At 44.2% G+C, this 14,978-nt stretch overlaps 1 protein-coding gene and 1 long non-coding RNA gene across 6 annotated transcripts in view; one reads left to right on the top strand and one right to left on the bottom strand.

The window, feature by feature from the left end:
- Nucleotides 1-1,345, bottom strand: part of CORO2B (coronin 2B) — a 235,057-nt gene extending 233,712 nt beyond the window's left edge. For all 5 annotated transcript variants that reach the window (XM_027852095.1, XM_027852100.1, XM_027852096.1 and 2 more), the window contains exon 1: nt 1,072-1,345. Coding sequence is in view for 1 of the 5 variants with exons in the window: in XM_027852094.1 (XP_027707895.1) it covers nt 1,072-1,086 (15 nt within the window). In the remaining 4 variants the exon portion in view is untranslated. The remainder of the gene's footprint in view (nt 1-1,071) is intronic.
- A 179-nt stretch (nt 1,346-1,524) lies between these two features.
- LOC114035346 overlaps nt 1,525-14,978 on the top strand; it is a 35,071-nt gene continuing 21,617 nt past the window's right edge. The window contains exon 1 of the long non-coding RNA XR_003568211.1: nt 1,525-2,194. This is a non-coding gene — a long non-coding RNA (uncharacterized LOC114035346). The remainder of the gene's footprint in view (nt 2,195-14,978) is intronic.

Here is a 14,978-nt window from a genome sequence, read left to right as displayed (position 1 = left end):
CATTGGTAGGATCCAATGCTGTACTCTGCGCTATAGATGAGGAAACTGAGGCCTGAAAGAGTTTGTGTGTGATTGGCCAATTTCACACAATGTGGCCTTCGGACTAAAGCCTAGATCTCCCTACTTCCAGTTGAGTTCTTCTTTGCAAGGTACTGTAATAATCCTCTTCTTTCCCTCTTAACCCCTTCTTATATCAAGATAGAAAAGCAAAAAGCGACACCGTTTAGAAATAAACCTTGCTCCTCATCTTGCATACCATTAATATTCTCTTCCATCACCCAAGGCTCTGACCCCTGTCTTGTCTCACCAAGCCCTTCAAAGGGCTCCCCTTTTTCCCCTCCCCCCACCGCACCCCCGACCACCTGTCGACCCTCGGAAAGACGTTGCTCCCGAGCGGAATCAGAGCTCCCTGTGAAGCAAGGAGAGGCCGGCTCTCTGAAGTCTAGGGGCTCTCCCTCATTCTGTGGGTTGCCCTGGAGCAAGGAGAGCAATTCTCATGAAATGACAGCCAGGCCCTCCCGGGGACCTGCTGAGAGGTGTGCGGGAGGCATGCAGCCACACATCCACTGACATACACTGGCGAGCCTTAGCGCGGATCACGGAGCTGGCCGCCCGAGTCCTCAAGGGGTTAAAAATGCAGTATCCGAGGCAAGGAGCCACTTCCCCGGGTGCCCAGCCAGGGGGCCGTCCTCCCGCCCATCCCACTCCCCTTGCCGGTCACGACAAAGCTGTTTCCTTGCACCCACTCTCCACTCATCCGGGGCGAAGTAGTGGAAGTACTTGGCTTTGGGGAGGAGGGCATGGGAGTGGGTGAGAGAAGACCGCTAGCAGAGAGGGGGCTGGGGTAGGGGGCGGAGTGCACGCTGCACCTTTAAGACAGAAGACACCCATGTCAACGCAAAAGCAAGCCAGCAGCAGAGGACTTCCTCCCCTCCCCTTCCCTCCACTGCCCTGCCCTCTCCTCCAGCCTGCACCCTGCGTCCGCAGTCCGGTTGCCCCTTCAGCCTGGGAGCTGCCCCACGGGCGCTGCAGCCCGGCTCCCATAGGGCCGGGCTGGTGGAAGACGCTTACCTTCGTGACAGTCATGCAGAAAGTCTGGGGGAAGTCGCCAAGGTTTCCCGAAGCCCAAGGGTGGCGGAGAGGGAGGGGTGGCGAGATGGGGGGCGGGCAGCCCACTTCTCCTCGCGCGCTCCTGCTCGCTCTGGATTTCCGCCCCCTCCTGTCTCCTCCGTTCTTGTGGATGCGGGAGGTTGGCCCGAGTGAGGAAGCGAGCGGAGCGAGGGGGAGCGCAGAGCTGCGGCGGTGTCTGCCCCGCAGAGGGCTCCGCGGCGGCGTCAGTGGCTACGGGCAGAGCGCAGCGCGCAGAGCAGAGTGGAGGGGAGCGCAGCGAGGGAGGGAGGAAGATGGGGGAGGGGGAGGAGGGAGCGCGGGGGGGGGGGGGGGGGGGGGGGGAGGGACCACCCCTCGGAATCTGATTAAGCTGTCCTCGCGGCTCGCTCTGGCAGCGGCGGTGATGTCAGTACAGTATGTGCATTTATAATGGATGAGCCTCCTTCGCCACAGGAAGGCGAGACAGGAAGAAAGAAAGAGGGCCCAGGCTGGAGGGTGTGGGGGGAGGCAGGAGAGAGGAGGAAAGAAGGATAACCTAGGAAACTACAAAGGGGGAGGAAAGGGGAAAGCGCATACATGCACACGCTGAGAGAGAATAAACCGTAGTGATAGCTGGGCAGTCCCAGGAAATCCTAATCCTCTCTGAACCAGCGGAGAGAAGGCCCGATGACTTAACTCTTTCGGGACTGGGATCAGCCCTCGGAGCCCGGGACACCTGCTGGCCTCTGAGGGGTAGAAACTGGGGTCCTGTTTGTTTTAGCATCACCTCTACTAGTCGGTCTAGGCACTAGACTAGTGGTTCGGGAAGCCGCGCGCACTAAATGACAGCAGATGAGCCCGCAGCCTGGAAGAACTGGTTTCTCGGGAGCTGCTTCGCGGCTGGAGAGGCTGCGGCGATCCTTGGGGTAGTTGGGAGCCAAGGGAAGCTTTGCCTGAGCCTCTACACTCACGGTGGTGCAAATGCAAAGGCATGTACGATTAACTTACATGGATTTAATCTCCAGGAGGATGATTTTTCTCTGAGAGAGAAGATGCCTGCTGAATGCTAGAAGACAGAAACTCGCCACTTGCAGTTCAATTTGAGGTGAGAGCTGACCCAAAGTATATATCCCAATGCGGATTATGAAGTCTTTTACGGTCAAATTTGACTTGGCATAGTGGATTGAAAGTGGGCCTCTGAGTCAGGAAGAAAGCAGTTCAGGTCAAGCCCCTGATGTGTATTGACTGGGTGACCCAGGGGCAAGTCGCTTAACCCTTCAGTGCCCCCAGACAACTCTCTAAGACTTCAAATCACCCAACAGCGACAGACCTGCATGGATACTGGCAGTTTTCTCACTGAAAGATCTATACACCGATGAAATCATGGGTCCAGACTGCCCCTTTTCCCCCAAACCCCACAAAACAAAACAAAAATCTATATATAATCAGATGAAGATGCTGCTTAGCATCCCCACATCCACAAAACTGAGGGAGACGGCCCCTACAAAGCACATTATGTCTGAGTTGATTATTAGTGATAATAGCACACACAAAAGGATACTGATGATACCCCACCCAAAGACCTTGTACCAAATATAGACATTAAAATTACCTTTTCCCTCCAAAGAATAATAATACTCTGAAATGATTTTTAAAAACCCTTCAGATAACAGGGTCCTTAGTGCCCATAAGGTGGTGCAGTAGATAGAGTGCCAGGCCTGGAATCAAGAATATCTGAGTTCAAATTTGATCTCAGACACTTCCTAACTGTACTACCCTGGGCAAGTCCCTTTACCCTGTTTGCCTCAGTTTCCCCATCCGATCTCAGACACTTACTAGCTGTGTGACCCTGGGCAAGTCCCTTAACCCTGTTTGCCTCAGTTTCTTCATCTGTAAAATGAGTTAGGGAAACAAATGGCAAACCACTCCACTATCTTTGCCAAAAAAAAATACCAAATAGGGTCACTGAGGAGTCTGACGACGGAAAACAACTCAACAGCAAGAACAAAAGTATCCATAGGATATAGAGGTCAATATGGCAAGGGCCCTGAAGACCATGCCATCTCAGTATTGAGTGAAGGAACTTGGTGTATATTTAGGCTGGAGAATAGAAGACACAATGATGGCGAGACTACAGCTCTTCCGTGGAATGTAATCTACCTGGGGGCAAAGACTTTTCCTTTTTTTATTTTTGTATCCTCTGAAAACCAATACACATTAGGGCTGGGTTGGTGGGAAGGGGGGAGGGGAGAGACCTGGGTTTTGCAGGTTTAGGGAATTTCCAATAAGGAAACTCCTCTCGGTACAGATCGACATCCACTCTGGAATTTCTAGGTTTAAAGTAGAGGTTCTTGACTATGGATAAATTTCAAGGGGACCACAAATGTGCATGGGAAAAAAATGCATCTTTATTTTCACCAACCTCTACCTTCAGTTTAGCATTTCCTTCAATTAGGCTTCATCATTTTGCCAAAGGGTTCCAGAACTGCCTGGAGCACTAAGAGGTTAAGTGGCTTGCCTGGAGTCCTAGCGTCATAGATTTAGAGCTTCTAGACATCCCCAAAGGTCATCAAATCCAATTCCCTCATTTTAGAAAATTGGAGTCCAGAAAGGTTAAGCGATTTACCCGAAGTCACACAGCTAGCAAGAGTCCAAGGTGGATAGGAAAACCCAGGTCTTTCGAGCTCTAGATCCAGCCTTTATCTATACAATGAATCTCCACAGGGTCACAAAACTTGTATATATCAGAGGTGAGAATCATAAGCAAGTCTTTTTGACTCTAAAGCCAACTCTATCCCATTCCTCCATGATGACTTTCATGTTTAATTGAATTGTGTGAGCAGGGCAGGAAGAATCATTTCTCCCCAGGCAAGCCAGTTATGCCCAGTCTCTGGGCTGGGGAGGAACAAGGCCAAGGAGGAAGTTTACCTGAAGGGTTCGGCATTTTTCTCAGGCTCAAAGGCACTAGCATCCGGCTCCAAAAGCACATACTAAAATTAAAAACAAACAAACAAACAAATCCTCCCTTTACTAAGTGCCAGAGTGGATAGAATGCTAAACTTGAAGTCAGGAAGATCTGAGTTCAAATATGACCTCAGACACTTTAACTCATAGCACAGTGTCTGGCACATAGTAGGCACTTAATAAATGTGTTCCCTTTCCTAGGTAGGTGGTATATGAGGAATGAGAGTTACAGTTATGCCCATTTTCTCCATAGTTTCTCCCAATTAAATTGAGAGTTCCTCAGGGGCAGGGCAAGTCTTTTGTCTTTGTATCCCCAGGGCTTAGCACTGGGCCTGGTGCATTCTAGGGGCTTAATCAATGCTCATTGACTAACTGATTATTGTTGTTGTTCACTCTTTTCAGTCGTAACCCTATTTGGGATTTTCTTGGCAAAGATACTGGAGTGGTTTGCCATTCCCTTCTCCAGCTATTTTACAGGTGAGGAAACTGAGGCAAACAGGGTTAAGTGAATTGCCCAGGTCACACAGCTAGTAAGTGTCTGAGGCCAGATTTAGACTCCAGGCCCAGCACTCTATCTGTTAGGCTACTTAGCTACCCCAGGCTCTGGAGGTACAAGGACAAAATACAAAAGGCCTTTGCCCTTAAGGAATTTACATTCTATTGGAAGCGTAGTCGATCTGTTTAAATTTCATCCATTTGTTCAACAATGACCAACTCACAACTTGGGCAAGCTTCTTTCAGTGTTTCTCCAAAGAGCAAAGGCCTCCAACATAGACCCCCTACTCATCTCTTTCCAGAGTTTACAGGTAAGATAATCAGCAATGTTTGTCAGGAGAGTCAGTTTATGAAAAAGAGTCCCTTAGGTTTGACTCCTCTACCAAATTCTGGTGAAAGTTCAACTACAGCATTCTTACAGGAACATCAACCTTATCGCTGGAAGGCATCTTAGAGAACATCTGGTCCAACTCTTTTATTTTTCATGGAGTATACTGAGGCATAGAGGGCAAATGATTTGCTAGAGATCACATAGGTAGGAAGCAGGAGAGCTAAGTATTTAAACTCAGGTCCTCTGACTTCAAACCCAGTGTTTGCTCCATTATACCACACTGCCCTGCCCCCCCCCAAATCCCCAACAAAGAGAGTATGAATCTTGCCTCTGACATTTACTACCTGTGCAACCTCAGGTAAGTCACTGAACTTCCACGGCCCTCAGTTTCCTTTTCTGTAAAATTAAGGATGCAGGCTAAATTACCTTTGAGGTCCTGTCCAGTTCTAGATCTGTGATCCTAAGAATTTTTCAAACAGCCTCCTGTCTCATTAAGCTTCTCCTGCCTTCTCACGAAGCATACTCTGGCACCTCTGTCATCTCTTAACATACATTAAGCATGCACAGTGTTCCTAAATTGGACTGTGTGCCCCTAAATTGGGCAAGGCAGTGTGGGAACAGAAAAGGAGGAAACAGTCCCTGCACTGAAGAGCTTTTAGGCTCATCTTCAGCATCAAAAGAGCCTTGCTGGGAAGCAAATATCCCCCTCCTCCACACCCATATGGAGTTTCAAACTTTGATTCCAAATTTTGAAGACGTGCTAGGAATTACAAAATTGGTAAAGTTTGTTTTCAGCGCCCCGGGTTCCCTGGTCTTTGTTCTTTTCATGCTTCCCTGGTCTTCCCCTTCCCCAGCTGCCCATGGCCCTCAGGCTCTCTTCCCCCCCCCCCCCCCCCCCCCCTCCCCCCCAGGCCCTCTCCCCCCCCCCCCCCCCCCCCCTTCTAAAGCTACTCTCAGGAAATTTAGTAATAAATTCATTCAAATGGGGCTAATTTACAAATGCTTAATGCAATACCCTTCCCAGGAGATGTATGTTTCTCTTGGATAGAGTCAGTCAAAGAAATTAAGTTATAATGGCAGAGTCTCAGAATCAGCCAATGGGTGGAGAATTGTCAGGAAGAGAGGAAGGGAAGGAGAAAGGAGAGAGGTGATGCCTTCCTTCTCTGATCCCTGAAATTCTACCATGTAGTTGTCCACCTACTACACTTTCAGGTGTGGCTGGCCTTTCTCCAAGATATTTTAAAGGAATTATTTTGAAGTAGTTTGAGTCCTGTTTTACCCAGGACTTCTCTCTTGTGCAATACAGGAATCTCTTAGGACTAGAAAAATGGGTAGTTCTTATTCACTTCCATACCCAGAATTGGCTGCCCTTTTGAATCAGTAAGAGCTCTTATAAAAATCTAACAGGTATGCAGGTAAATAATCATTGTTTCCTGAACTAAACAATGGGATGGGAGGTGGGGGGAGGAGGAGAAGTGTTTCCTTCTGTTTAACCTACTTCAGAAGATTATTGGTAGAGTCCAATGAGAAAAAGGAGAAAATGCTTTTAAAAGTTATAAATCTTGCATGAGTGTATAGCTATGTTTTCCTCCTGTAGTCCTGAGACTAGGTGTAATATTCTAACTGAACCTTACTAAGCTGTGTGATCTCAGGCAAGAACCTTCTCCTCTCTTAGCCTCATTTTCCTTATTTGTAAATTTGGACTAGATGATCTCCAAAACCCTGTCCAGAGCTAGCATTATGTGATTCTATGACAGACCAATAAGCACGTGGCATTAAATGCAAAGATTTCTCAGACAATAAGAATGGCAAGCATTAGAAGGAAGGAGCTAGAGAGGCTGTTTCTCTATGAGTCAGATTCCAGACTGTTTAGGTATAGTTGTGTTTCAGCCTAACTGGGGATGGACTATATGACCTCTTGAGATCTACTCAAGTCCTAGGGATCCTATGTGGACCCATTGCTCAGTAACTTGAAAAGTTCAGTTGATTCTCAGGTATCCATTTGTGAATTACTCTTTTGTCTATAACAAATGTCTAAAATCCCAGATTGTTTCTTCCCTACCCCCACTACCCAGCTTGATACTGGGCCACCTTTCCCACCATCAGTCAGCATACGTGCTCAGGGAATGCAAATTCATGTTTGTGTCAGCCTGAGCCAAACACAATTAGTCTGCAGTCCTGGAATCATATGATATACTTTAAACGTAAAAAGAAAGAAGTATTTTTTTATTTATTCAATGCCTTGTATTATCTGCACCACAAGCTCCCTCATCTCCATCCCATCCAGCCAAGTAGTTTGCACAAAGAGAGGTAACCACAACATATCTATTTATTTCACTTCCTTTCCCCTTAAACAAACAAATCCAAAAATCACCTCGTTTCTAAAGGTACATTTCTGATAGGAGAAGCCATGTAGTCTAGTAGAATGTAATACCCTTGAGGGGAGAGAATGTATCATGTTTATTATATCTTTGTATCCCCCAGCACCAGCATCATTTCTTTTTAATAGTAGGCACTAAATAAATACTTGCTACATTTGAATTATTATTGAATGATGCAATGGGAAAAGCACAGATCTTGGAATCAGAAGAACCCAGCTCAAGTAGCTTTGCTTCTTAATTACTTGTGTGACATTAGGTGAGTTACTCAGCTTCTCTGGGACCTCCGTTTTCCTTATCTATAAACTGCCAGAGCTGGTCTAGAGGGTCTGTATGGTTCTTACTAACTCTAAATCAATGATGCTATGAAGTTTTTTCCTTTGGAACTGTTTGCAGAGACTTATAGAGTCATTTGTTGGTCAACATTGGTTACAAGTGGAAGTTACCTTCATTCCAGAAGAAAGGAAACTGGGGCACTAAATCTGCATTGGCATCTTTTATCAAGCTATTCCTCTTCTTCTAAAACTGTATTTTTAAAAAATTACTCCTACCTCAAATATATACTCCTTACCCTGGAATTCAATAGGAATAAAAAATAGTCACAAACTTCTTCCCCTACACTCAACTCAGTGAGACAGGTAGTGCAAGTGTTATTATGTCTACTTTACAGATGAGATCAGAGATGTTGAGTGACTTTCAAGTAGTGACAAGTTTATTCAAAGTGTGGGCCAAAATTTGAACCCAGGTCTTCTGACTGTCTAGAGTTCTTCCCACCATCCCACACTGACTCTCAACATTCCCCCATTCAGGTCCTACCCTACATCATCAAACTTATCTTCTAATGCTAACACATACCATAGTCAGCAAATCTCCTCACTATTTTCCCTGACATACCATATTCATCACTCTCTCCTGACTTGTGGACACTTTTTTCTCCATTTGGAATGCTCTCCCTTGTTACCTATGCATATTGCCTCAACAATTCAAAGTAGGTATGATCTTTTCATGGCATTATGGAAGATACCAACAGATACCTAGACTAAAATCAACAAACAGGCCCTGCCTTCACGAGGCTTACATTCTACTGCATGAAGCCTTCCCTGACTCTTCCAGGCCTCAGAGATCTTTCCCTTCTCTGGGCACTTATTGTTGTAATAATAAGAACCATACTTTCAGACTTTAAGGATTTTCTTCATGCATGTCTTATCTCTTAAACTGGACTGTAATTTCTCTAAGAATACAGAATTTTCTTGCAAACAGTACTTTGAACATAGAAGGTGCATAATAAATGTTGAATTGTCTCTCCCAAGTACTGGGAGATAACACTGTTCCAATTGCTGTGTCAGCAAAAGCTTCTTGGTTGATTAATTGATTGGCTAAAGCTCCCTGAGGCTCGGGCATCTATGTATCATTCTCAGGATTTCTCATGATGAGTGCCTAGAACAAAGTGAAACCAAACCATGCTACTTTTTTAGTGAGACAACAAGCCATTATTTGACTCACTCATTCAACATTTATTAAGCACTCACTATGTGCAGAGCACTGTAGTAGGCGCTGCACATAGTACCTACCTTCACCAAGGTATAGTCTGATAGGATGATAAATTAGCATAAGGACAACGGTGCATTCACTATATTACACAATAATGCATTGGAGATTTACAAAACAAAGTGTTGTGTGAAGTCTGAGAAGCAGGTTAATTATCAACCGGGAGGATTCATGAAGACTTCACGGAGAAAGCTGGACTTTAAAGCACAGGCAGGAATTCACTGGGGAGGGGGGTGGAGAAAAGGAGAGAGGGAGAAAGAGGGATAGAGAAGAAAGAGGGAGCAGAGAAGAGAGAAAAGAGGGGGATAGGAAAGAGGGGGAGAGAGAAAGAGAGAGAAAGAGAGAGAGAGAGAGGTTTTTCAAGGTCTGGGAATAACATGAATAAGGGCATGGAAATGGGAATCTCAGTGTATTTTGTGGGAACAGAGATTAATTTAGCTATAGTGTAATATATATGGGGGTTAGGAAAAAGAAAGGAAAATGGCAAATGAAAGGGGAAAACCATCGTAATCAAGGGAGGAGGAAAACCAGAAGAGTATAGTGTCTTTGAAGTCCTGTGAGGAGAGAGGCTCGTGGAGGCAAGGCTAGTCAATAGTGTTAAAAGTTATATATAAATGAGCAAAGTCAAGAGAACATTGTATACAGTAACAACAATATTGTTTTAAGACTATTGTAAATACCCAAATTAAATACAAAGGACATATGAAGGGAGACATTATCTGCATCCAGAGAAAGAACTGATAAATTCAAGTATGTATAGAATGACTGAGATATATATATATATGTACACACACACACATATATTTGTGACTAATGGTAGCCATGGTGGGAGGAGGGAGGGAAGGAACTAAGAAAAAAAGAAATTTATATGATAACTTTACTATATAATTAAAAGGAATAGCAAGTTGTACATAATAGATTTACAGTTTCATGTGCAATCATCTTTTTTATTATACTATGCTGCTTGTTTTATTCCATAAATTAAAAATAAAATAAAATAAAAATGTTATAGGCATTTCAAGGCAGATGAGGACTGAAAAAAAGGGAATTGGATTTAACAATCGGAAGGGTCGGAAGAGAATTCATGACTTCTGGGAGAGCTGTTTTGGTAGAACATGGTACAGAAGCCAGCAAGGGAGTTGAGTATAAAATAAAAGATTAAGGGGATTGCAAGGACAAATGAAAGCTTTTCAAGAATGGTGACTGTCTGGGCATGCTTGTTGACAGAAAGGGAGGTGCCAGTGGCATAAAGAGAGATTGAAGATTAGAGGGAGGAGATTATCAAAGGAGAGAAGGAGGCAGGAGGGGATGCGATAAAGGATCCACTTGAAAGGTTGGTATTAGCAAGGAAAGGAGTCACTTTTTCCTTTGAGACTGAAGCAAAGGAGGAGAGACTAAGGCAGGATTACAAAGAGATTTCAGGTACAGAATTCAGGGAGAGAAGGGTCCTCACAATGTACAGTCTCTATTGTCTCAGCAAAGTATAAATTGAAGTACTGTGCTGAGAGGGAGGGAGAGGGTGGTTTGAGGAATGGTTTGGATCAAATGTGGCAAATGTGATAGGAAGTTAATCAGATAAGAATGAAAGGAATGTCATGTAACAATGAGGTCCCAGTTGAGATTATATAACTTATTTGTTGTGGACCCAGTCAAGATGGTAGTGTGATTTCTTCTAGCAGCATTCAACAGCACCTAAGTAGCAGTGGCAAAGAGTACCATGGGTTGGAGTTTGGAAAGCTGTGGTGTTTGGACCAGTGGGCAAGGGATTCAAGCATTCAGACCAATGTTGTAGTTCTTTTTCCACTAGCGGGGATGGACTGCACTGAGTAAATCCTTCACACACTCTCATTTTTCCCTTTCCTTCCTTGTAACTATAGGCTAACAAATGATCTATGTTAAAGAATGTGAAACCACTTGACCCACACAGAAATGAAATTTATGACCTTTTACTTCATTCTAATTACTGTGATAATCATAGTAGTTCTCAGTCTGAAATCATCTCTTCCTCCCATTCATTTCCTTCATGCACATCTCTGTCTCACCACAAGCCTTATTCTCCACCTCTCTCTTACCTTGTGTATCTCTGTAACTCTCCTTGTCCTTTCTCATATGTCTATTTCATCATGCCTTTCTCTCTGCCTCTCTCCCATCTCTCTTTCCTCTGTCTCTTCATCTCTTCTGCATTTCTTCCCTGTATTACTTTGCCTCTGGCTATTTGCCAACCATTTGGGGGTGGAACTATTTGGTTATTCTGGGGTAGGGCCCAGAATCGCTGAGAGCTTAAATAAAATTTGTGTGATTCCAGGATGTGATCCCCAAAACCAAGCCTGTTGATTTGGGTATCAAACATCTCACCATGTGGAGGATTTTTTTTTTTTTGCTGGGAACTGTGAGACTTCAAGATAAAGGCTGAGTCCAGGAGCCAGCTCATTGTTCTTGGCTATTTGACCCTGGCCTTACAAACAAAAACCACTAAAGGGAAGACAGATGAAGTGAACATAGGAATTTATCCAGGGAACTTCCATGAGCTCTTCTCACCTCAGTGATTTTATTCCTGGGAAGGGGAAATAAAGCATTGGGGAATGACAGCAGAGAGTCTCAGCCCTCAAAGGTAGTCAATCCAATTTCAAGAAGAATGCCCACATAAGATTACTTGATATAGTCCTAGGGGCTATTGTGACTTCTTGTGAATAATCATAGATTCTTATGATGTTAGCATTGGTTAGAAAGAACCCTGGTCAAGTCCAGTCAACAAACATTTATTAAGCATTTCTTTATTAATGTACCAGGCACTGGGAGTACAAATACAAGCAAAAAAGAAAGACAGTCCCTAAGCTAAAGGAGCTTCCATTTTAATGGGGGAAAGGGTGCTGAACAGGGAGCAGGGAGGAAGGTACCTACAAAGGGGCATCACAGTGAAGTTTGAAAAATGAAGGCTGGCTAGTCTAGGCCCTGACACGAAATAGAGATTCCAGGAGGAGCTCTCCAGGAGGAGCTCACCAGGAGGAGAAGGGGGCTGCAGAGTCAGGTAGAAGGCAGCTGAGTCGTGGTGGGGAAGTCCGGAGAATGAAGGTGCTCCTCTAGTTCTTCTCTGATGTGAAGAGAGTCTGAGTGAGAAATTGTTGTCAAAAATTGTTTGAGGAGGGTGTTTGAAGCTAAGGAGATGAGGAAAGAGGCTGGGTGGGAACTGGAGAAGAAGGGTGTACTGAAGGCAAAGGATAGGCATGGTCTTTTGTTCCTGGCTGTAGCAACAGGAGCAAGTGGTGCTTGGCAGTCAGGCAAGTGGGACTATGGTGGGAGAGTGAGATAATGCCTCTTGGGTAGGCAAAGACGTCTGCACAAGGCAAAGACAGAGTTCAGGCTGAACTTGGGGCAGAGGATGGGGAGGGTGCTGCTGAAAGACAGGACGGGATGGGGAATCAGACACCCTGACAACAGAAACAGGACCAAACCTAAGACTATAGATTTAGATCTAGAAGAGCCTTTAGTCCTGGAACTCATCCAGGAGTTCTTAACCTTTTTTGTGTCAGAGGCCCCTTTGGCAGTCTGGTAAAGCCTATGGACCCCTTCTCAGAAGAATGTTTTTAAATGCATAAAATAAAATACATAGGTTGATCAAAGAAACCAATTCTATTGAAATACATATAAATGCATTTTAAAAATTCATGGACCCTGAGTTAAAACCCCCCTGAGTCTAATCCAAGCAGGAGTGCTCTGGTAAATGTTTTATAATTGGCTCTAAGTGGGGGGGAAAGTGTATATAACACACTTTTTAGTTGAATCTGCATCATTAACATTTCCTCCATCATTTTAAGTCTAGACAATAAAACAATAAATCAAGTCCCAATCTGTAGTATTTGATCATTTCCACAATGTAGATACTCACACTGAAAACTTAGGAATGGTTCTCCAAAGCTGGTAGTACATCCCTGAGTCCAGCCCTCTCATTTTAGATGAGGGAATAGGTCTAACAGGTCAGTGACTTGTCTAAGGTCAGACAGGTAGCAAGTGGAAGAGCTCATTATATGAACCCAGGTCCTCTGAGTTTAACTCAGGTGGCTTTTTCTTTTTTTTTTCACATCAGAATTTCTCTTCCAACAAGATGTCAAAATTATTCACCATCATCAGGCAAGGCATAAGACAGAGAAAAATGTACTCATGTTTGCCTCTGTGATTGAGATTGAGAGCAGAGTCTAAGCTGAAGAGAGATTCCCTGTGGATGCTGCAGGTTGATATCATGTTGATTCCATCAAACCCCAGGACACTGCAGAACCTCCTGGAAGATGTCAATAATCACTAAAAAAAAAAAATGTTTGGCCTGACTATCCACATAGGAAAGATCAAGTGGATGAAGAGTATCTGTTGCCCAGATTATGACATGCAGTTGAACCTTATAGAACTTGGCCACCATTGTGCATATCTGGAAATGTCCAGTATAGAAGAACACCAAATTGGGCCTTTATACCCATCAGGTGGCTTTTTTCTATAGCATCATGTGGCAGCCTTTAAGCATCACAGGAAAGAGAAAACAATGTTGTATCAAACCTTTCTCCTAGCTCAAAAGACCATCACAGCCCTCTTAGTACAGTCTAAGCTCAGTCACTATGTGCATACCTATATGGCCAGGGGTATAAGAAGGCTACATCTCTTGGAAATGTAGCAGCCCAGAATGATTATATAAGGGTTTTTAAAAAGACGATATTTATCATGTAATGTTTTTGTCTGACTAACAAATCAGCCTAATGCCATCTTTTTTGTTTCAGAATTTCCCTATGTTCCTTTATCCCTCAAAGGATCCATGCCCCAAGCCTTCCCATTCCTTTCCTGGCCAGAAATGAGAATTGTCTTGTGTCCAAATTAGTGTGCAAATAACTGGTCTAATCCAACCTTCTCATTTTTCAGATGAAGATATTGAGGCCCAGAGAGGTTATGGTTGTTTTCTTAAGGTCACACAGTTAGTGAGTAGCATTCTTCAGACTAGAATGTGGGTTTCCTAATTCTGTGGTCAGTAGACCTATACTCTTCCCATTGCACCAAGCTGCCTTCAGTCAGGTGGGTGTGACTAACTTGGACCAGAAACCCATGTTGGAATGACATCCCCACAACTGTACTCCACCCTAAGAGGACTCAGTTTTGAAAGAAGGGTGGCTTAGTGCTTAGATTTGTAAAACACAGATATGTCCAATACCCAGTTATCTTTTCCGAGCAGAAGGCAGGAAACAGTCCCATCTGATAACTGGAGACTGTTATCTCATGAATCACGGAGTACTCATTTAGGGGGCTTTCCTTAAAGTCACTTCTTCCTCCCCACCAAGGCCAGCCACAGGCAAAATTATGAAATCAACCAAGTTCATCTTTGGCAATCCCAAATTCCCTTTCCAGAGCCTACTTTCCACTCCCAAATGTTGTCCCCTGGCTCCCACAGAAGGAAACCTACCCTCCCCAGCATTTCATGGCAGTATCAATGTCTTCTGAGATTATCTTCCCAGGCTCACTGACTTTTAAAGATGGGAGGGACCTTAGAGATAATAATTTATGTCACATTTGTACCAGAGCTTATAGGTTTACAGAGTACAAGTATTGTTGCAACACATATATGGAGTGTTATTCATTCTGATCCCAGATTCTAGGTATTTTGTGGGTTGGAAGCCTCTCCAAACAATAACTTATAAGCCCTCAATGATTACTTTTGCCAGTTAGTTATAGAAAACACTAATTTTCTAACAAAAACATTTTAGTTAAATAATAATGTAAGTAAAATTACACCATCTTCCCCCCTCCACCCTAAATCTTTAACTTACTCTTCCTAAACATATAGGTACTCAGTGGGAAGAGTAGATCCTTATGAGATTTATGTGCAGGGCAGCCACACAAGGGAATGTATGAGTATCCACTTGTGAGGAAATGTACACACAGAAACCACATGTGACCAGGGTACACATTTGGCAAGACAACTCCCACTTCCAAAACGGCAAAGCTCTCAGTGTTGTCTGCTGACACCATTAAAATGTTCTCTGCCAAACCTGCTCCCCACCAGGCATCATTTTTCATTATTTCCCTACAGGCATTGCTCTCTCCTCTAGATGGTTAGCTGTCCCAGACCAGTCATCCTTTATTCTTCATACTTCACCACTATGGCCCTGAGTAGGTACCTTCCTCCCTGCCCCCTTTTC

Source organism: Vombatus ursinus, unplaced genomic scaffold, assembly GCF_900497805.2.
Source record: "Vombatus ursinus unplaced genomic scaffold, bare-nosed wombat genome assembly UNPS02009205.1, whole genome shotgun sequence".
NCBI lineage: Eukaryota > Metazoa > Chordata > Mammalia > Diprotodontia > Vombatidae > Vombatus > Vombatus ursinus.
This window is presented reverse-complemented; position numbering and strand designations above follow the sequence as displayed.